Source organism: Vicia villosa, linkage group LG3 (genome assembly GCF_029867415.1).
Source record: "Vicia villosa cultivar HV-30 ecotype Madison, WI linkage group LG3, Vvil1.0, whole genome shotgun sequence".
In the NCBI taxonomy this organism is placed as follows: Eukaryota; Viridiplantae; Streptophyta; class Magnoliopsida; order Fabales; family Fabaceae; genus Vicia; species Vicia villosa.
Window position 1 is genome coordinate 100,071,176 of NC_081182.1, and position 22,649 is coordinate 100,093,824.

Consider the following 22,649-nt stretch of genomic DNA (forward strand, 5'->3'; position numbering starts at 1 on the left):
CACAATTTCATTTTACTTTATTCTTCTCTTATCTCTACCACCACCACTTATTTACTTATGTGAAAGAAAATACTTTTAACCCCTAAAATTAAATTTATTTATTTTTTAAAAAATATTTTTCCACTAATAGTATTATTATTTTTAAAGAAAATATAATTATTTGCTATGGAGTTTAACTATTCGTTAGCTATATAATTCAAATTTTCAATTTATTAATTTATTAAATTATTCAATTTTTATCCTTCTATAATTTTTTATATTTATTAGTTATATATTTTTTCATTTATTTATTATTTTCCCCTGTTTTTATTTATCATATTTTACTTTAATTTTGAATTTTATTATTTACATATATACTATAAGTTTATTTGTAAAAAATAGATTTATATAAGAATTTGTTTATATTTTTATAGTTTGTAATTTTTTAAAAACATATAAATATTTTTTTTTAATTTTTTCATGAAATACTATTTATTAAATTGTTGATTTTTTTAAAGGAAAAACAATCAATATGAAGTACATAAATTATTTCTTAAAAAAGTAATTAAAAATAATCAAAAACATTTACCGTGCATCGCACGAGTAGACGGTTAGTTAAATGATATATTTTAACAACTTACATTTTATCATAATGACAAACTACATTTTGATTCTTAACTTGAAAATAAGTTGCAAATTCAAACTCTTAAAAATAATATTTTTAAAACTCCTTTTATATTTGTGACAAGATTCAAATTAAAGTTTAAAGTTTCACCATAAACACAATTGGTCTAATGATAAAGGTTTGCATTTTAAGAGTTCGCTTTTATGAAGATTTTAGATTCGAATACTAATGAGCGCAAATAATTTTTGTATTTGGACAAGCTATAAGAAATTTTGCTCAAACTTTAAACGAAATTCCACAAATAAACGGTGAAATTAGTTTCCTGAATTAATCCATCGTAAAGGTCAGATACCAAACATATGAACTAAACTACATGGCACAATTTTTTTTAATAAATTGAATCACAAATTTTATGCAATTTAGCTAATTAAATTTAATTTTGAAAAACATTTGAACCATTTTAATCTCTTTAATAATTTTTTTCTCAACACTCTAACCAACTTAAAAAAACTCTAATCAAAATCCTAAAAATTCAGAAAATAAATAAATTTCCAAACACTTCTAAAAAATAAAAACTTTAGTATCTCTTTCAATGGTTTCTATTTTATTTCGGATTGTATTCTAAAGTTATTTTGATAATAACAATTAATTTAATTTGAGTAAATTTCTTTATCAAGTACATATATTTTTTTGATAAAAATTGTTGAGTAGTATAATGCACTAATAAAATAAAACATACTTATCTTGAACAAAAACAATAGTTCATTATAAAAAAAGTATAGTCAAATAATGTTGTTTACAAATTAATTAAATAGTTAAAATTGAAATATTTTAAAAATGTACTTTACTTGTTTTTTCCACCGGATTGTACTTTACTTGTTCAGTTACGCTTCACTTTAATTTTAATGAAACTAATTCATGTAAATTTCATGTAAAAATACCTTTTAACCTTCTTACAACCTCACCCAAAACCCGCGAAAATCAAAACCCTGCATTCATTTCTCCCAAAAGATAAAAACTCAGAGCAGAAAGAGTAAACAACGGTGAATTAGAAAAGCGAAACAACACAGTGGTGGCTCCTCCATGGATCCGATCAAAGTATCCAACGAACTCTCTTTCCGCGTCGGATTTTCCGGCCACAGCGGCCATCTCAGGGTGGAGCCGCTGTCCACGGTGGAACGTCCCAAGCCGCAGCAGTCCATTCCCGATTTCGTTCTGGTCAGTTCCTCTGCTGTGCTGTTGACCTATATGACTCCATTTTCAGCTTCTTGGATCTTTACTGTCATCTTCTTCAACACACTATCACTCGAATTGCAACCTAATATAGATTTTTTTTCTCATTCAATTTTGAACGGCATATTCTACTTTTGTTACCTTCCATGTGCTCAATTGAGTAGTTAATTGTTCCTTTTCTTTCTTAATTTTTCAGCACATTCAATAATGTATTATGCAGAATTTTCAATTTGTTATATGTAGTACTAATAGGTATAGGTTTTCTACAGAGGACTGGTTTATTGGTTTCAATTTCATACTAAGAGTAAGAAATATAAAAGAGTTGGTGATTCAGTATAAAAGAACTACTGAAGCAGAGTATTTGTAGTGAAATTCAAGATTCAGATGTTCAGTTACAAAACCCTAGGTTGCTTGTGCTAAGTGTCGGAGCCGTCTTTGAGGACGTGCAAAGTGTGCTAACGCACATGGTCCAAAATTTAATACGGTTAAACCATGACTAAAAAAGACCTCATAAAATATTTGTTGCGGTTTGTATACAAAAAAAATTGTCGCGGTTAAACTATGACAAAATAAGGCTCTATTTGTTTTGCCACAGCTAAATCGTGACTTACTTATTGAGGGTCTCTGAAAACTTAAGACGGCTCTGCTAAGCGTACAAACTACCGAAGACTGATAAGTGGTTATTATTTTATCATAGCATGTTTTTTATTTTATTTTTTGAACTCAATCCCTTCAAAATTATTTTGAATCCAATCTAACATGATTTTGATAAAAGTCTAGATGTTTTGTTATTTTAAAATAAGGTTAATTTTGTTTCTAAACTTTGTTTTTGAGTAAACACAATATAGAATATAAAGTAAGTTTGCATCAGGTTAAAATAAATTTAGCCAAAATTTTCATCAAATTTGCTTTTAAAGTAAAAAATCCAAACATAAATGACGTCAACGTCACGTCAAATTTATAACAGCTCAATTTTAACCAAATAAATTTTACAGAATTAAATTTATTTCAAAACCGATGTTTGGAAAACACTCACCGAAACACACGATTAACATTTGTATTAATGCACCCTGTTAGCATTGTGGTTACCAAGGTTCGATGGCTGGGCTTATACCCTTTTGTACCCCTTGCCTTCAGACCTTTGACTACAATGGTTTCATTATTTGTTCTTGATAATTTTTTGCATACTTGTTTCAGCCACCTGCCTTTCCTAGAGAGACACCTGAATCTATAACGAAGTTTATAGAAGAGACTTATCTCCAGCCGAGATTGGATCCAGATGAATTTGCACCAGAAAAAGTTGGGAGGCAGTGGGAATTTGATTGGTTTGACAGGGCTAAAGTTCCGCTTGAGCCATCAGTGCCGCGAACTGTGGTAGTTCCAATATGGGAACCTCCGTTTCGACGTCCAGTGAAAGAAACCTGGAAGCCAAAATTTGAGGAGGTGTGAGGTGCTTTTGTGTGTAATACACGTGTGTTCCAATTAATGGTTCATTTTGTTTGATACAACAAAATGAACCTGCACATTCTGTGTTTTTGTTGGAAAGATTTGGTTAAATTAGAACAGACTCAGTTTTAAGTTGCTCTTAATTAATTTTTGTCACCTTTTCACCGGTGCCTATAATGTTGTATTAGGTGAGTGTATCTGATCTATCATCAGGAGCTGTAGAATCTGGACCATTGCCACGCACTTCTGCGAAGGATTTTGTTAGGGGAAGCATCAACAATCGCCCTTTTCGTCCAGGAGGTTTGGATGATTCGCAAAGTCTAGAAAGAACTCTTCCACCTGGTGCTACTAATGGTGAATGGGTCCGTGAAATTTTAAATGGTGGCCCTGCGCAGACAATACCGCCTAGCCTAAAGCAAGGATTGGACCTTGGTGCACTCAAGGTTATTTTCTACTTTTAGTTATTATTCATTTATGAGGAAAAGTACTACTTGTTTTATGTTCGATCCTATCCGTAGTTCAAAATATGATACATCTCATGCAAGGTCTGTTTTATTTTATTTGCAGCGGTATCCATTGTCATGGAATGTTTACAAGGATGCCAATACGCCAAAGAGTTCATTAGATGAAAATTCGGTCAGTTAACCTTGGCATTTTCTAGATCTAAGTTTGTGAAAGCTATTTCGGTCTATATTCTGTTAGTTTGCATCTTAGAACCCTCAATACTATGCCAGATGGTGCTACTGCTAATATCAGGGATATTGTCAATTTAAGAATGTGCTTGCTTGATTATATTGGTTATTAATCAAATAAATATACACGATCTTCTTTCTTATGTTGACCGCTGGAATGCAGAGTGGATTGTCTGTACAGTTTGACGACTTATTCATGAAGGCTTGGGAAGCGGATGCTGTTGGAGAACAAGAAGAAGATGGTACTTGACTTGCATTTATAACTTTTTGAGAATTGCTGTTTTTTCATCTAATATTTTAAGTTTGGAAATCCTTCTGTTACCGTATAATCAAAGGAACCAAACCCCTGCAAGTTTGGAACCAAGTCTTTACTAAACCAAACTCTTTTCCACCTCTTTTGTGGTTAATGACAATGCTGTTTGTTCAGGTCATTTATCTGAAGTGGAGACTGTTACGCTGGAAGCTGAAGTTGATATGACCGAAGTATCCAGCAAAGCTAGCCAGAGTGGAATGTCACTTGATGATATATTATCAGCTGACTCAGAAGGATCAAAACTGCATTTGGAGGGATTTAGTGGCGAAGTCGGACACAAGAAAAAGCTAGTAAGTGGTTATGCAACATCATTGTCATGGTTTGGGCTCAAAAGCACATTTCATCTTTCTTGTTATACATCATTATTTTCTTGCTGTTTTTGTGGCAATGCTTGAGATAGGAAAGCTATTCTTTTGGCAGACTTGGGCTAAGCTCGAAGCCAGCGAAGAAATTGCTGATCGCTTTCATGAACTTATTCCTGACATGGCACTAGAGTTTCCTTTCGAATTGGATGCATTTCAGAAGGAGGTATTTACCTTGCTAATCATCTACTTATTAGTCATCCAAGTACTTCGAGACCATACTCAATATCATATGATTGAAGCTACAAATATAGGTATATAATGACTGTTTCATAGATCTGACACAATAAGAACTTGGAATAATAACACTTATGTTGGAATGTTTCCCTTCGCTATTTCTGTTCTGGGCTGGAAAGTGGAAACTGATCTTTACACTTGCATTACCCTCTACATATGTGACAATGTCACCAGGAGGTTTTCAAGTAAGTGACTGATGGTTGAGGCCTACAGTCTATATTTATCTGCTGCAACCTGCAAGAAACTACCAATGACATTCTGATTTAAACTAGTCATTTCATACTTCAATTTCATCTTTACTCTGATAAAAAATTGTTGTATTATATGCAGATATCCCTGTTCTAAATAGCTTTTAATTTTTTATGATTCCCTCCCTAGTTTTAGAATGGTCATTATTAGCATTTATGTGCCTTAGTCAATATATTGTACCTTCGCTTTTGTGCCAATTTGTCCTAATTTTTTATTTCTCTTTCCCCCCTCTTTGATTGGATAAAGAGTAAAATTGTAAACAAAATAGTTCACATGAAGAGTAAAATTGGAAGAAAAATAGGGTTACACCAAAAGTTGGTATCCTTTTATATCCCACATTGCTTAGGGATGTGGCCTGTGCAGTGTTTATAAAGTTTGGGCAACTCTCACCTTACAAGTCGGTTTTCTAGAGATGAGCTAGACACTCAACCCAAACTCTAAGAATAGTGAATTATCTTTTGATGTCCTTTCTAGATATACGACTTCCGTATGTTTTGATATAAACATTTTATTTTGTTTCCTTCTTAAATGATGAATGCAGGCTATTTATTATCTTGAAAAGGGGGAATCTGTTTTTGTGGCTGCTCACACATCCGCCGGAAAGACAGTAGTTGCTGAATATGCATTTGCCCTAGCATCAAAAGTATGTGAGTTTTTGAGTGCTGGTTCAATGTCTTTATTTCTCCCTTTTTGCTTCGGGTAGTGCAATTGCATGAAACCATGGACCATATTGCTCAGTATCATTGCAGTCAATTTTGGAATATTTCTTTGTCTCAAGTTTTTTATTCACCTAGCCACTCCACTAGTTCTACTTTCTACTGCTTCAATAATTGCGATGTTATACTTTTGCAATATTTTGTCTTAACTCCTTATTTTACAATAGCAATCAACATAATTAATCATTTTCTTAAATTTTTTGCATTACCTTAAATGACGCTTATAATGAGACTGCGGGAATATTAATTTTATTACACTACCCTCATGATAATTTGACCAAATCTTGTAATGTTGTAAGTTTTTATCCTTTATATATATATATATATATATATATATATATATATATATATATATATATATATATATATATATATATATATATATATATATATATATATATATATATATATATATATATATATATATATAATAAAACTCCTATTAATCAATTTGACTGCAGAACATAAAGGAATATTTTGAATTTACTAATAAATTTATGTTTGAACTTCATCCATGTAGCACTGCACTAGAGCTGTGTATACTGCTCCAATTAAAACCATTAGCAATCAGAAATATAGAGATTTTTGTGGGAAGTTTGATGTCGGGCTTCTTACCGGTGATGTAAGCTTGAGGCCAGAGGCTTCTTGTCTCATCATGACCACAGAAATTTTAAGATCAATGCTCTATCGCGGTGCAGATATAATTCGAGACATTGAATGGGTAATTAACTTGCTTTTTTCCTCTACGATAAAAGGACTATACTTATGAATTTCTTGCAGCTATATTGATTAGCTGACTTATTTTTTCTATAAATGTGGTAGGTTATATTTGACGAGGTGCACTATGTCAATGATGTAGAACGAGGAGTAGTTTGGGAAGAAGTAATTATCATGCTTCCAAGACACATCAATATCATCCTCCTTTCTGCCACGGTATTAGTTGCTTCTGTGGTGATATCCTACTTACTTGAGAAAAGCATTGCTTGATTCTGCATTAAAAAAATAATCAGATTCTGATACTGCCAATGCTGAATTTGTCTCTGCAACTCTAAGCACTTAAGGCATTACAGTTCTCTCATGAAATTTTAATAACTGAAAAAGAGGTTGGCTTTTAATTATTTGAAATTCAGGAATCTAGTTTTGGACTAATCCCTAATACCTTCATTGTGTTAGTTTTGAATGGGTGGATTTAGTCCCACATTGTTTAGAGATATGGCATGTGTTGTGTGTTTAAGTGGGGGCAATCCTTACCCTACAAGCCGGTTTTGTAGGGGTGACTGGTGAGTTAGGCCCAACCCAAGTTCTGAGATGGTATCAGAGCCTATCCTAGATCCATTGTTAGGCTTCCCGCATCGTCCACGCTTCGGGCTCATTGAGGCCCAAGCGTGAGGGGGTATGTTGGACTTTCCGCCTTAATGGCGGTCCGCCCCCAGTCGCCTTAATTGCGGCTCTTTGACATGCCTTCATTGCAGCCCCTAACACCTTCATTGTGTTAGCTTTGAAGGGGTGGATTTAGTTCCACATTGCTTAGAAATATGGCATGTGTTGTGTTTATAAGTGGGGGCAATCCTCACCCTACAAGCCGGTTTTGTAGGGGTGAGTTAGGCCCAACCCAAATTTTGAGACATGTATTCTTAATACTTGTTTTAAGAGCAGAGCATCAGAGCAGCTAGTTTTTTCTTTCTTGTCTTAGTCATATTTTGATGCTATGAAAGCTCAATAGTCATATTATATTAAGACTACTTTTTCTTTGGCAATATCTCTTTACATGATTACTATGTTGCCTATCTCTGTTGGCTTTAGGTTATGCCTTCCGTTTTTACTTTTGCTATCGCAGCAAAACTATATTGGCTTAATCAATAATTTTTAATATTTTGGCAGGTTCCAAATACCATTGAATTTGCCGATTGGATTGGCAGGACAAAACAAAAGGAAATCCGGGTTACGGGGTGAGTTATGAATTTATCTTAGAGTCTGTTGAGGGCTAATTAGCAGTTGAATGTATTACCAGCGGTGGAATTTATTTCAACACATCCGACCCTTTTGCAATAATACAGAGTGCAGTTTGTGCCCCTTTTCATCAATGCTCGTATGCCTTTATGAGTTTTTTTACTACCGTAGATAGGCTATTAGGGCCTCCTCTTTAACTTGTGATTTCTTTCAATTTTTCAAACACTGAAGAGCATTCTAAAAATAGTTATTTTCTCAAGTACTGTAAAGGTTGGTAACACCTTTGGAGGAACAATGTAAGGAAAAAACATTGGTGATTCCTGCTGTCATTGTTTTTTCCTATTATATTGATCAATTATTCAATCAGGACAACAAAAAGACCCGTCCCATTGGAGCACTGCCTTTTTTACTCTGGAGAATTATTCAAAATTTGTGAGAGGGAAATATTTCTGCCTCAAGGTTTGAAAGCTGCTAAGGATGCTTCAAGAAAAAAACATTTGACTGCTGGTGTTAGTTCTGGTCCAAAGCCAGGGGCTTCAGCAGGTCATGACAATGCTCGTGTTCAAAAACGAGAAAATACATCTCGAGCGAAACAGCATGGAACTAATTTCTCTGGAACTGGCGGCAGCTATCATAATAATGGCAATGGCCAAAGCAGATGGAGAGCAGAAGCTTCAATGTGGTTGATGCTTATCAACAAACTCTCCAAAAAGTCCTTACTTCCTGTAAGTTGATTATGTTCTGCGCTATATACATTAGCTTTATTCAATGGTCCGTATTCATTAAAATTAAAATTGTGAACATGTAGAATTTCCAAACACAATCTTGCCCACCTCTTTCCATTTTCACATAAATAACCGCACGAACTGACATGAGAAAAAAAGAGGAGTAAAGGAAAAGAGAAAACAGGGAAGGGGCATTAATAGTAGTGAACCCAAAATTCAAACAATGACAAAAATCAAACAATCTTTGACAAATTAAAACTACTAAGTCAAGGAGAAGTATTTCTTAAAAACAAAAACTACAGTCAGTAATTATTAAAAACGTAATAAAAATTCATAAAATAAAGGAAACCCCATATATTATTTCTCTAACAAAACACCCAGGAAAATTTTTAGCCAGAATTTCAAACATACGAAAACATTTGTTAAACCAATCCCACCAAAAAATGACTAAATAATTAAATGAAAATAAGAATAAATCAAATAAGGAGAGAGAGAAAAAGATTTACTTGTGATTGTTGTTACAATCTATTTGTTCTTATTTTTATGGTTCTTACAAAGATATGTAGAGTCACACACATAACTGTTAGAGGAAGGGATCAGTTTTGCTGCATAGATATTTCATTTCATTCACTTTGTTGTTTGCTTGAAGTCCGTGTTTATGATGATCTGAAAAAGATGATGAGTAGCAGACATAGCCACACAGACAGATAAAGGAGAAGTAGTGTTAGATTGTAGGTGATAGTGTGTAGATGTTCTCAATTTTTCCTGATGAATTTGAACCATTGATTAAATCTAATTGTTATGGGTTGACCGATGAAGGACTTAATTGAACCCTCGTAGAAGCCACCATATATATAATGGAATTACAGTTATGAGTACAAATATTTTCAATTGAGGAACAATTATAAATAACTTAATTAACCACCCAACTGATTGCTGATTTGTGTTTTAACTTTCATTGGTTCTGGCATTTCCAATACTCTTTTTTTTACTCTTTTTTTATTGAATAAAAAGTACACTTTTTATTCGATCACTGAAAAAAAAGTTAAGGATCCAATTGAAACAAATTTTAGGGACACGTTTGGAAACTTCTATTTTTTTTAGGAACCAATACATCGTTATTATTTTCAAATCTTAATTGTGAACTTGAAACTTTGATTTGGGAGAACAGGTGGTTATATTTTGTTTTTCTAAAAATCGATGTGATAAATCTGCTGATGGCATGACTGGAACTGACCTCACTAGTAGCTCAGAAAAAAGTGAGATCCGTCTTTTCTGTGACAAAGCGTTTTCAAGACTGAAAGGATCCGACAGAAATTTACCACAGGTTAGTTCATAAATATAGCTTAGCATTTGTCCGATTGTGCTAGGCTTTTAATTACATTATATACAGGTTGTTCGAGTCCAAAGTCTTCTTCGGAGAGGGATAGGAGTTCATCATGCTGGCCTTCTTCCAATTGTAAAGGAAGTTGTTGAAATGCTGTTTTGCCGTGGTGTTATCAAGGTGACATGCAATTTTTATTCTGTTGTATGACATTCATGTTTTGTTTGGTTCTCAGATTTTAGCCAGCCGTGTCAAAAATGCAGCAAACTGTTTTTTATTTCGAATACGAATATAATAGGTTTACTTTTTTTCCCCCCTCTTTTGGGTTGTTAAAATATTTTAAGATTGATGCAATGGCTTCTTGACTCATATACTGTTTAGGTCTTGTTTTCAACAGAGACATTTGCAATGGGAGTCAATGCACCTGCTAGAACGGTGAGTCTCTTTAAAATGCTGCAGTTAAAATAAGTGATGCATTTCAAGTATTTTTTAAAAAGCTCAACTAAGTCTAATTAAATTCTGAACTTATTAGCCTAACTGATGAATTCCATGACTGCTTGTTTGACTGATCATTAGACTATTAATAGGGACTGTTAATGCATTGATTGAAAGGTTTGATCTATGGTTCATGTTGCGTCTCAGGTTAACTTTAAGATCTTATTTTATTTCTTTTTATTAGGGAGTGTTCTTTGCTTTTGTAATGAAAAAAGGAAACCCCGAGAAAACTTGACAGAAATAAAACTTCTGTCTTGAAATGATTGGAGATGTATCACAGAATACCAGAGTGCCAACTTATAGAGTTGGTGAAGCCAGGGTCTCACCTAAATAACTAACTAATCAGTTAAGCAGTTATAACTGCTATTTGAAACATAAACCTAAAGAAGAAATGCAGTGAGAAATTAGGGGTAGATAAATAAAGCTATGTTAGAATAAAAATACTACAGAAATCTTTGATATCCCATAATCTTTTTTAACGTAGACTGCATTTAAATTCTTTTGCAGGTAGTCTTTGACACTGTAAGGAAGTTTGACGGGAAGGAATTTAGGCAGTTACTACCAGGAGAATACACTCAAATGGCAGGTCGTGCTGGCAGAAGAGGACTTGATAAGATTGGTACTGTCATTTTGATGTGTCGCGACGAACTCCCAGAAGAGAGTGATTTAAAACATGTTATTGTTGGAAGTGCAACTCGTCTTGAATCTCAATTTCGGCTAACCTATATTATGATCTTGCATCTTCTTCGAGTTGAAGAATTGAAGGTGTGATATTAATCATTCTAAATATTATGATAATGGGGGTGAAGATACCATAATTAATAATGGAATAAATGAGCAGAGGAGCTGCTTGGGGTTAGTTTAAATTTCTTTCCAATGAGGGGGGGGGGGGGGGGGGGGGGGGTAATATCTAATGGGATTGCAAACAAGAGAGGAGAAAAAGCTTCATTGTTTATTAACACTCAGAAAAGGAAACCTCAAGAATTAATTTACATATGGAGTCCCACATGGTTTTAGATACAAACACACAACTATCTACTAACTTAAGTATTCATAACTAGTCTATTACTCAAACAGTTAGTATCCTGAAACTCCCCCCTTAAGTTGGGTGGAGGGTATTAATTAAGAGAACCCAACTTGGAGTTTAACTCTGAAAACTTTGAAGCTGGTAGATCTCTATGTAGTTAGTGGTGGATTACAGAGTGCTGCAACCGGTCCCCAAAATCATATTATGGTGAAGCAGGTGGTAGTATGGTTGCTACGGCGAAGAGGATGTATGTGAAGAAGCTCCTGAATCCAAGATTCAAGTGTCAGAGTTAAAAACTGACCGACTTGGTAAGAGAGAGAGAGAGAGTCATACAGATGGATATGGAAGGGTCAACTTGATCTTGCTTATGCATTGTTGCTTCAGCCAAGTAAGCTTGTGAGAGAGTCAACAGATGCTGGCATTGTTTGGGAGAGAAACAAACATTTGGTTTTAGTGCCTTGGTGGATTTGGCATCCAGTATCTGATTGACCATAAAATTTGAAACACTTGTCTCTGGCATGTTCCCATTTAAGCCACAGCAAGTGCTGTCTAAATTGCCATTCTTAGACTATGAAGATTGACTACCAGCAACATATGCTACATGACTTTGGCATATTCACTAAAACACTACTTTCATCTTTGTACCAATGTACTATTCAGTAAACCACTAAATACCATCAAATTAAAGTGCAATTAGAGCCTCAACCATACCAAAGTAGTGAAAAACCTATTACTAGCTTCTATAAGTAAATAAAGTAATGTCGTTTAATATTTAACTTTCTTGATGAACTGTGACCAAATTGTGCCAAAAAATTGGTTGCAGGTAGAGGACATGCTTAAAAGAAGTTTTGCTGAATTCCATGCTCAGAAAAAACTTCCAGAAATGCAACAGCTTTTGAAGCGAAAGCTTAATCAGCCTACACAGGTTATTGAGTATGTCATTCACTCCTTCCTTCTCTTCAATATTGTTTTTTCAGGCTTAAGTTAATTTCTCTTTATCATACAATCTTACTGTCATTATGATGTTCATTCATACTTTTAGCTGTTTGGCAGTTCCTGAATGATACCATGGTGAGTGGTCTAATGTTCACATAATGTGATACAAAGATGAAGTAAAGACATCTTTAGATATAAAACCATTTATTAATTTTCACTTAATATTTTAAGCTTTTGGATAATTATAGACAATACGAAAGTAGTATTTTAACTGTGATATGGTGGTGATTGGAAATTGGAAATATTTGTTTCAGAATATTTCACTTAATCATGTTCACAAGAGATTTATAAGTATACATACAAGAGAAACATGATTCCATAATATCAGAATCAAATTGGCATCCAAGCCAAGGGAACTATGAGAGGCTAATGAAGATGAACGAATAACGGCGTAATCATAACCATCATTCCCCCTTAACTTGATGCATAGATATTAGATGCATCCAACTTATTACATATGAAAGCTATCCTAGGACCCAATAAAGATTCAGTAAACATGTCAGCAATATGATCATTAGCTCACAAATGAAGTCTTGATGTTGATTGAGAGAATTTTTTAATGGGACAATCAACCTCTACTTGTTTAGTCTTCTCATGAAAAAAATGAATTGACTAGAGATGAAAAGCCGATTGGTTGTCACAAGCAAGTTCTTTAGGACCTATGTTATAAAACATCAACTCTTGAAGAAAATTCCCTAGCAGCAGTTGTAGACCATTGCTGTAAACCACCTTTCAAGAGGAGCTATTCAGCAAATTATATATCAGATTAAGCATCTTGTATCCTCAGACCAATGAGATATCCTTTTGAAGAGATTGGTTATTAGGAACCCTGATTATTTTAGAAGATTCGTGATAGAATTGTGAATATTGCTCATGTTTCTCTTGGAATCTTGACTGTAATTCCTGTTATATTTATTGTTTAATAATTACAACTGAGGTTGGTCATATTTATAGACCTGTGCTTGCAGGTAACTAAACCAAATCTGACCGACACATGCCAGCTGTTTGCTAGGGTGGTCACAACTCTTCTAACTGTCTTTGACAGTCAGTTACAGGGGCCTGCTAGTGTAGGGTAATGCATACAGCAAGCTCTCATGGGCTTTAGCTAGTATAGCTGAAATATTCTTTTATTAGTAAGCCATCCGCCAAGAAGGGCTATTCTGCAAATGATACATCAGATTAAGTTTATTATCGAGGGATCCTTTTGAAGAGATCTGTTATTACAAACCGTGATTATTTTGGAAAATTCATGATGTATAATGAGAAGGATTGCTATTAGTACAACCTGTGTTAATTTAATTTATTTTTTCTTTATAAATCTGAATACTTGTCTGTAGTTTACAAACATGCTGTTTTTTTCATTCAGATGTATAAAGGGCGAGGCAACTATTGAAGAGTACTATGATTTGTATTTCGAAGCCGAGAAATACAACAGCCAAATATCAGAGGCAGTTTTGCTGTCTCCCAATGCTCAATCATTTCTCAATATTGGAAGAGTTGTTGTAATAAAATCAGAATCAGTGAGTTCTTGTATTCATTTTTCACATTTCAATCCAAGGAAATAGAGGTAGCACTTGACATGCCATTGGGATTTTTGGGAGTTAATTTAACATTTGAAGGATTAGAAGGCTCTATGTTCATGTCATTCCATCTACATTAGTCCAGGATTTAGATGTCGATTCCTGAGCATGAGAAAGTATGCTGAGAGTCCCAAATCGAGTAGAGATTGGGTTGCGGCAGGTTATTAGCCAATTTTGTGAGGTTGAATTAGACCCAAACTCAACTTCTAAGATAAAAATAGAACTATCCTAGATATTCTATTGGGCCAAGATCTTTGTTATTCCACCCACATTTATTCTTGTTCCAGATGTCTAGGCATGGATGTAAGGGGTTATGTGATGCATATTATTTCTCTTGCATTAGTCCATGCTTCAGATATCTATTCCTAAGCATGAGGAGGTGTGTTGAGAGTCTCATATCATCCAAAGATATGGCTGAGGTAAAAGCCCGCGTAGTCCTCACCTTGCAAGCTGGTTAATGTGTGGCTGAGTTAGTCCCAAGTCCAAATTCTAAGATCATAGAAAACTTTAATTTTTCAATTCTTTATTATTTTTGTTCTTCTAGTTCTAAGTACACAATTCTGCTAATTTCAAAACCCAACGGTATACACCATACAAAATGAAAAGTTAAAAAACTAAGCTACTTGCCATAGCTTCTAGAAGCCCCCAAACAAGCAGCAGAATTTATAAGGCAATATCATACAAGGAATCTAAAGCCAAATAATCTTGCACTTTGCCTACTAGAAGCTTTCAGTTTTGTCATTTCTACAATCTTTTCCATATCCAAGGAGACTGACTTGACACCTGATTACAAGACCACCAACTATAGATTGCCAATCATCACAAAACTCTTTTCTGCTTCGCAACAACCCCTGAAACTGTAAGAAGTGACTCCTATAGTCATTACTGAAGTTATATCCATCCACTAGATTTCGGTCCACCAGATTTGCTCTTTTGAGCATTCTATTCTATGTCAATCTCCAGACAAAACCTGTTACCTTTAGAGGCATAATTTTGTTCCATAATTTGGAAAATGATGAATCTGGGTTGAGGGTTTTCCCATTAAAAGTCCCTCATACAATATCTTGATTGAATACTTCCCTCCTTTATCCAATTTCTATCTCTAGGAAACTCCATACATTCAAATTACTGTAGATAGTACCTGCAGTTCATTTAGCAATTCAAATTCCCATTGAATAAGTCAGTCCTCCAACTATCATGCCAAAAAGAAATAGTTTCCTATTTCCAAAGGATTTCTCAATTGAGTTGCTTAACAGCATTTGTGGAAAACATGTAATTGTTTCCTCCAAAGATAAAATGTCCTTCTACCAAATAGACCCCCCGACCTCCGACCTCCCACCAAAGACTTCTGTGCTACCATATTAGCTCCTATGGATCTTTGTCCATATAGATTGTCCACCTTTAACCTCCAATGCCATTTTTCAATCAATGCAAAATTAAATGCTCTCTAGTATTCAATACTTAACACCAAGGTCCTTGGTCTTTGACAAACTTTCAGCCATAGATAAGGTGTACTACTTGAGTTATACATGCTCATGTATTGTTTAAAAGTTTGAATCTTTAGTTAATAGTAGATCCGTAACTCATTAATTGTGCTTAATTTTTATCAAAATTAATTGATTTACAGGCCCAGGACCACTTGCTTGCAGTGATTGTGAAAACTCCCCCTACAAATAGTAAACTGTACATTGTTTTTGTGATTAGACCTGACTTGCCATTCCCAGTGGAAAATGCTTCAGTTGGTGGGAAATCACAGGACAAAAGCAATACATTTGACCAAGGTTATTTGTTAATGCCAAAATCAAGACGTGGTATTTTAGATGAATATACTACATCTGTTTCTGCTCGCAAAGGAAAAGGTGTCGTCAACATCAAATTCCCTCATCGTGGTTCTGCTTGTGGAATGAGCTATGAAGTTCGTGAAGTCGATATTAAAGAATTTCTATGCATATGTAGCAGCAAAATTAAGATTGACCAAGTTGGACTTCTTGAAGATGTTAGCAGTTCTGTTTACGCAAAGACTGTTCAGTTGCTCCAGGATTTGAAATCAGATGGAAATAAGTATCCTCCTGCTCTGGATCCTGTGAAAGGTATTGCCATTTCTAGTTAAGGATCAATCGTGTCACTTTTTTTAGATAACTAGTGGATCATGTTTGGCCAAAGAAAAGTTTTCAAAATAATAAAAATAAGGGAAATGCTTATTCTCGCGAAAGATTATTCACGACAATTTCACGAATGGCAATTTAAAAACAAATGTATACAACATGCTGTTTTTTCTTATAATATTTACAAACAAATTAGGGAGGAGTATTTCTTTAGAAGTTTATATTTAGGGGAGATTGAATAGATGGAAGCACGTGTAGTCATGCTTTTGTGGGTTAGAATGATGATGTGTGTTATCAGACAACACACATGCTATGTTGTGGATTATAAAGGCATTTAATTAGCCTTTACAATTTTATTTAAATAAATTAAATAATTTAACAGGGTTTTTCAGATATTACATGCAAATATATATGTACCAGACATATATTCGTGAAATTCGTGATGATTGCTATTCGCTACAAATAGCATTGCTCTAAAAATAAAGTATCATACTAAATTTCTTTGAGGGATACCATCACTTTTACAAGGTTTTGCAGGAGGCAGGTTAAAGTTGCAAAAGCATTGAGGATACATGATTATTATAAAATCCATCTTTCGGTCAAATAAATATAACAAAATCTCTCCCATCGGAAACATTGATGTTTCTAGAGCTTAGGTGTTTTGAATCCTCATTTAGGTGTAATGTGTTCTTCAATTTTAGTACTTTGGTTATTGATTAGACTAAAGCCAGAGAATTAACAAGAATAATGGCCAAGTAGGGAATTTCCCTCTATGCCGGATGGATCTTTATTGAATTTCAATGAAACACTTTATAGGCAATTTGAGGAACGTGCAACCTCCCAATATAATTTCCAATTGAAAAAATTCCTCATTCTACCACAATTATACCATTTATAGGGTTATTCCTACTAACCACCCTTCTAACCAATTAACTAACTAACCAATTCTGTTATACTACTGACAGTTACATGTTCAACCCTTTCAACTAATTAACTAATTCTGTTATACTACTAACAATTACATGTTCAACCCTTTCAACTAATTAACTAATTCTGTTATACTACTAACAATTACATGTTTCTCTATTTAATTCCCTTGTGTTGCTACCTCCTTTCACACACTTGATTGATAAGAGGTCTCAATGCTCTATCAGTTATCTGCTTTGATTTAGAAGCGTAGATTTTTGGATAAATAGCCTAACTATACGAGAGCAAACTTATCTCACGAGTACTTAAAAATATAATGTTTCATTGAAAAATTTGAATTTAAGGGTGGATGAGGAGAGCTTATGAGCTTATCAAAATAAGCTAAAAACTTATGAACATATCATAAATTATTATAAGCTCTTGTAGATACTTACGTTAAGTGCTTGCATGAGGAGATAAGTCAAATAAAATTTTCAATTGTTTCTTACCTTTAAGCTAATATTGCTTAGTTTTCCTGTTTTATAGATCTAAAATTGAAAGAGGTGAGACTTGTGGAAACATACCGTAAGTGGACTAGATTATTGGAGAAGATGTCCCAGAATCAGTGTAATGGGTGTATAAAATTGGCGGAACACCTCAAGTTAGCAAAAGAGATAAAAGCACATAAAGAAGAAGTCATTGAACTCCAGTTTCAAATGTCGGATGAAGCACTTCAACAGATGCCAGACTTTCAGGGCCGGGTATACCACATTAATATTCTTTTTCGGTTGCGCTCATAAAAGTATTGATATTTTGTTTTAGGACTAATTTTATGGTGACTTCTATTTCATTTTACTTTCTCTCCAGATAGATGTTCTAAAGGAAATTGGATGCATTGATGAAGACCTTGTTGTTCAAATGAAAGGCCGAGTTGCTTGCGAGATGAATTCTGGAGAGGAATTGATATGTACGGAGTGCTTGTTTGAGAACCAGCTCGATGAACTAGAACCAGAAGAAGTAGTGGCGTTAATGTCTGCTTTTGTGTTCCAGCAGAAAAATGCATCTGAGCCTTCCCTCACAAGCAGGCTATCTGAAGCAAAAAATAGGTAAACTTAAGCAGTCTTCATTTATATTTAATTAGGTCTTCATAAGAAAAACATCAAATAAAATCCTTAGTTATTTTATAACATGCCATCTGTTATCATTTTGCCTTCCCGAAGCTTCAAATTTCTGATTGGAATCAGCATATGGATTCTAACATGTATCTGTTACAGATTGTATAAAACAGCTATAAGACTCGGAGAACTTCAAGCATCATTTAAGCTCCCAATAAGCCCCGAGGAGTATGCCCAAGAAAATCTAAAATTTGGTCTCGTTGAAGTGGTTTATGAATGGGCAAAGGTTTCCTTCTGCAGAAAATAACACTATTTAGTTCTATAATTTCATCACTGATTAATGGCATGACTAATAAACCAATTGATAACTTTGAATGCAGGGTACTCCCTTTGCTGACATATGTGAGCTTACTGATGTTCCTGAAGGTTTGATAGTAAGGACCATTGTTAGGTTGGATGAGACATGTCGAGAGTTCAAAAATTCTGCGGCAATTATGGGTAATTCTGCCCTCTGCAAAAAAATGGAAATTGCTTCTAATGCAATAAAGCGTGACATTGTGTTTGCAGCTAGCTTGTATATTACCGGCGTATGATCATTAATAAACATGTTAGTGTTTTATTTGAGCTCCAGTGTAGCGCATTAAAAAAAAAATCAAGTGATGCTTTTGTACATAATGAATTCATTGCATATTATATACTTCAAAATGCACATTATCTCTTGACTTTTGTAACTTTTAACTTTAGGCTAAAATACACTTTTTGATTTCCTATATTTTGATCAAAATGAGTTATTAGTTTTTTCAATTTTTAAATTCAGTTTTTTTGGTTCTCCTATCTAATTTATTTTAAGATATTTTTGGTCACTCTTCAATTTTGAAGATGTGCTAACCTCATATATAACATAGCTAACACATTAAACAACTAATATTGGATTCAGGTCATTTTAAGAGTCCATGTTAATTTAATTTATATATAATTTATAATATAAAATATTAAAACAATGTAAAATAATTTTCAATCAAATTAACTATCATCTTCTTTGTATTTAAACTTAAAAAAATCAATTAATAAATTAGTCATTTTCTTCCCTTCAACAAATCTCGTTTTTATTTATTAGTTATTTTTTATTATTTGTTTTATTAATTATTATGTGATATAGTAATTAATTAATTTTGTGTTTTGTGATATATATGTGTTTGGGTTATTTGGTGTGAGAATGAGAAAAATAGTTAATTGGGCCTAATAGTGTGTTAGAATGAGAAAAGGTGGGGGTGAGGATTAGTAAGCCCATTAGTGTGAGTTAAGTTAGTAAGGGTTAGCTAAAAACAAAGAATAGAAAGATAGTAAGGAAAAATAAGAAAAACAAGAGAAGTGAAGAAAAGAGGAGAAAGAAGAGAAAAGAGAAAGGGAGAAGAAGGAGACAACCCTAGGTTGAAGATTTTGAACTAAGGTAAGAGTGGGTCTTCATCTTGTTATGGGGTATATGATTTTATGCAATGGTTAGTAACATGTTAGGATTTGGGGATTGAAATTCTAGGTTTTGACATGTTAGGTTTTGAATGAAAATTCATGAAATTGATGTTTGAATCATGTTTTGATGTTTAAAATTGAACCTACATGTTAAATATATGTTATAATGCCTTAAATCCCATAAAAATTGATGTTAAAACGTATTTTGAGTGAAGAAATCGCACAAGAGAACATTCTGTCAGCGCAACATTTTTCAGCAGATCACAGAGTTCGCTCAGGGATATGAGTTCACTTAGAGAAATAGCTTGGGAGTAAAATATTTGTAAAACTTCAAAAATTCATAACTTTTGAACCGTAACTCCGCTAGAGTCCCTGTTCGAAGCATTAGAAAGCTAGCACAATATTATTTTCAATAAAAATAGTTTGGTTGACAGTAAGTGATTTAATCATTGTATGGTTGTGTAAAATGACATGTATGTGTGTATGTATATGTTGAGAATTGATGTTTGGATGGCTTTTGAGGCAATTCTTTGAATGAACATGGTACTTAATTTTTCCATGTATGTATATTGTGAATTGTCATTACTTGAGAATAGCATGGTTGAGCTTTGTTTGCTACTTGTTATTGGTAATGAAATGATTTAGTGGATGTTATGGAAATGTTTTCATGTATGTATGATAACATGTTTGTGCAAATTGTGGTGAATTCATATGTGATGAATTGGTGAGATATATGTTTGTATAATTAATATTGAGAGATGATTTTAATTGCATATGTTGGTCGATATTTGCACATGCATTCATTTATCAGGTGAGAAAAAGGCAATGTTTGGTAGTTCCGTGGGAGCTATTGACTTTTCCCAAACCGGGAGATGGGTTTGAAGTCTAGCTAACAAACTTATTTTGGTGGTTATCTGTCTAGAGTAGGGGTGTTCATTGGTTCGGGTAAATCCGAACCAAACCATAGTGTTTGGGTTGGATATTTTTTCAGTTCGGGCAAGAACCGAACCAAACCAATGAAATCCAATGACAATCCGTTCGGGCATCGGATTTTCAATTTTCTACCCGCAAGCCCAACCCAAACCAACCATAATTAATTATCATGAAAATTACTACGAAGCATTCAACTTCAATAAGAAAAAAATAAAATGTTGTGTGTGGACAAGTTATGCTATTTTAATTTGTTATTAGAAAATTGATAGTGTAATATGATAAATAAACATAAAGTTATGAAACACATTCATTATCATATTAATTCAAGTGACTAGTTATAGATTCAAAAGTCTTAATCTTAGATATTTTTCTTGTTAGATATTTTTGAATCTATTAGAGAAAAATTTTTAGTAAAATATTTAAATTTGAACACTATTAATATTATATTTTTTATAATATTATGAAAAATTAATTTTTGTAAATAAGTTATTGTTTAAAAATATTTTTGAATTTTTTATCTACCCGATCAATCCAACCCAAACCAATCCGTTGTTTCTCAGATCGGTTCGATTTAGGCTTTATCGCAAAAATTTGTACATCTAATCCAAACCAATCCATTTAATTTTAATCGGTTTGGGTATCGGATTCTCTCAAAACCGAACCAAACCGGCCCGCGAACACCCCTAGTCTAGAGATGATAGACGTGGGTAATCCTCTAAGAATATCATTGTTACTACATGCATTTGCATTAAGTCTTATTGGTGTCCCACGTGTCGATGTGAATTGCATTAGTGTGTTTGTGTGCTAATTGTGTAAATTGGTGCTTTTTGGATAATTGTGATTGTATCACTTGATATATTGAATCAATTGAGCTATGTCGTGTATGTAATGGTATGATATTTATTTTATAAGATGTTGAATACATGTATACTTGAAGTGTGTGGAATTCGATATTGTATATTTCCATAATGATATGAATTCTCACCCTTCTGTTGGAATGATGTTTTGTACGACATCGCTCAGGTACCGAGGAGTCAAGGTGCTTTGTTTGCAAGGATTAGTAGTGGAGCTATTCCTTTATTTATTCGTTTAGTATTTTTGGGTTTTGAGTCGTGCTCTGATTATATAACACTGGGAACATTGTTGATTCATGTTTTGAAGGATACTTTGTATTCCTTTCTATTGTGTTATTTTAATAAAAATATGTGATGTTTGACCATTATACCTAAGTTTTTAATGAAGTGAAATTATTATGAGACAATAATGTGTTTTGTCTGATCGAATGTGAATCCGCTGCGAAAGTGCATGTGTTGGAGTTATGGAAACATGAATTATATTTAAAGTGTTATTGAGCATGACAGGTGTTTATGGTTTTTGACTTATGTGTGACACCCTTGAATTAATATGCATGATATCTTACTCTGATTTATGTTATATTTTCCACGGGATTTAGAAGGGTGTTGTTACATTAGTGGTATCAGAGCAGATCGGTCTGTCTGGTCAAGTTGTTGAGTCAGTATGGAATGACAGTTGAATGTTGTCGATGTGTTGGTCCTTAGTAAGTGACGTGTGCGTAAAACAATGTCAGTGCTTTCTTACTTATCTAATCACTTGTTGGCAGAAGTGAGATTAAAGCAAGTGGAAGCTTGTGCTTCTTTGTGATAGTTAAGGTGTGAATATTTGGTGTTGAGTGTCATGAATTACACGAGTGTATATGTTAGTAAGGCTGCGTTATTGTCCGATTTTGAAGGAAGTACGGATTCAAGATTTTTCCTAACAGTCAGGTCGGAGTGTCCTTGTGAGGGAATGATCAGGTTCCTGTGTTGTTCGCATATCTAGGAGTGGAGGGCGATGTTATGGTAGTGATGTTCCGGTTATGTGTGAGTCCTAATGTTTTCCTGAGGATGATTGTGACTTGTCGTTAGAGCGAGATATTGGATTAACTTGATGTTATCCTTGGTGTGAACTGTTTGGAGTTAAACTAAGTGATTGCAAATTATTTTGACGAGTCGATGCAGATTCTTATGCTAGAAGATGATACAGATTCAAGGTTCCTATTTGTTGGTCAAGTAGAGACATCTTTAAGGAAGAACTACCAGGTATTGTTAAAGGCTGTTTCTCAAAGGATAGAGAGCGATGTGACGGCTAGTGATATTGTTGAAGCGGGCATA

General features: G+C 33.9%; 1 protein-coding gene across 1 annotated transcript; it reads left to right on the forward strand.

Moving 5' to 3' along the window:
- Positions 1–1,517: 1,517 nt before the first annotated feature.
- Positions 1,518–18,854, forward strand: LOC131662226 (DExH-box ATP-dependent RNA helicase DExH11-like). Its single transcript, XM_058931947.1, has 23 exons — positions 1,518–1,822; positions 3,035–3,280; positions 3,472–3,726; positions 3,851–3,919; positions 4,139–4,217; positions 4,403–4,578; positions 4,709–4,816; positions 5,678–5,779; positions 6,373–6,573; positions 6,675–6,785; positions 7,734–7,801; positions 8,170–8,527; positions 9,699–9,854; positions 9,921–10,031; positions 10,233–10,286; positions 10,854–11,111; positions 12,197–12,306; positions 13,736–13,889; positions 15,577–16,039; positions 17,507–17,721; positions 17,828–18,066; positions 18,235–18,361; positions 18,456–18,854. Exons 1-23 carry the CDS (start codon positions 1,688–1,690, stop codon positions 18,666–18,668), a joined length of 4,008 nt encoding a protein of 1,335 aa, XP_058787930.1. The 5' UTR covers positions 1,518–1,687; the 3' UTR covers positions 18,669–18,854.
- The last annotated feature ends 3,795 nt before the right edge of the window (positions 18,855–22,649 follow it).

Excerpts from the sequence above, each read along its gene's own strand:
- LOC131662226 (XM_058931947.1), top strand. The coding sequence starts at position 1,688 with ATGGATCCGATCAAAGTATCCAACGAACTCTCTTTCCGCGTCGGATTT. Across the intron at positions 7,802-8,169 it reads AAGGAAATCCGGGTTACGGG|GACAACAAAAAGACCCGTCC; the intron begins GTGAGTTATGAA and ends TTATTCAATCAG. Across the intron at positions 13,890-15,576 it reads TTGTAATAAAATCAGAATCA|GCCCAGGACCACTTGCTTGC; the intron begins GTGAGTTCTTGT and ends ATTGATTTACAG.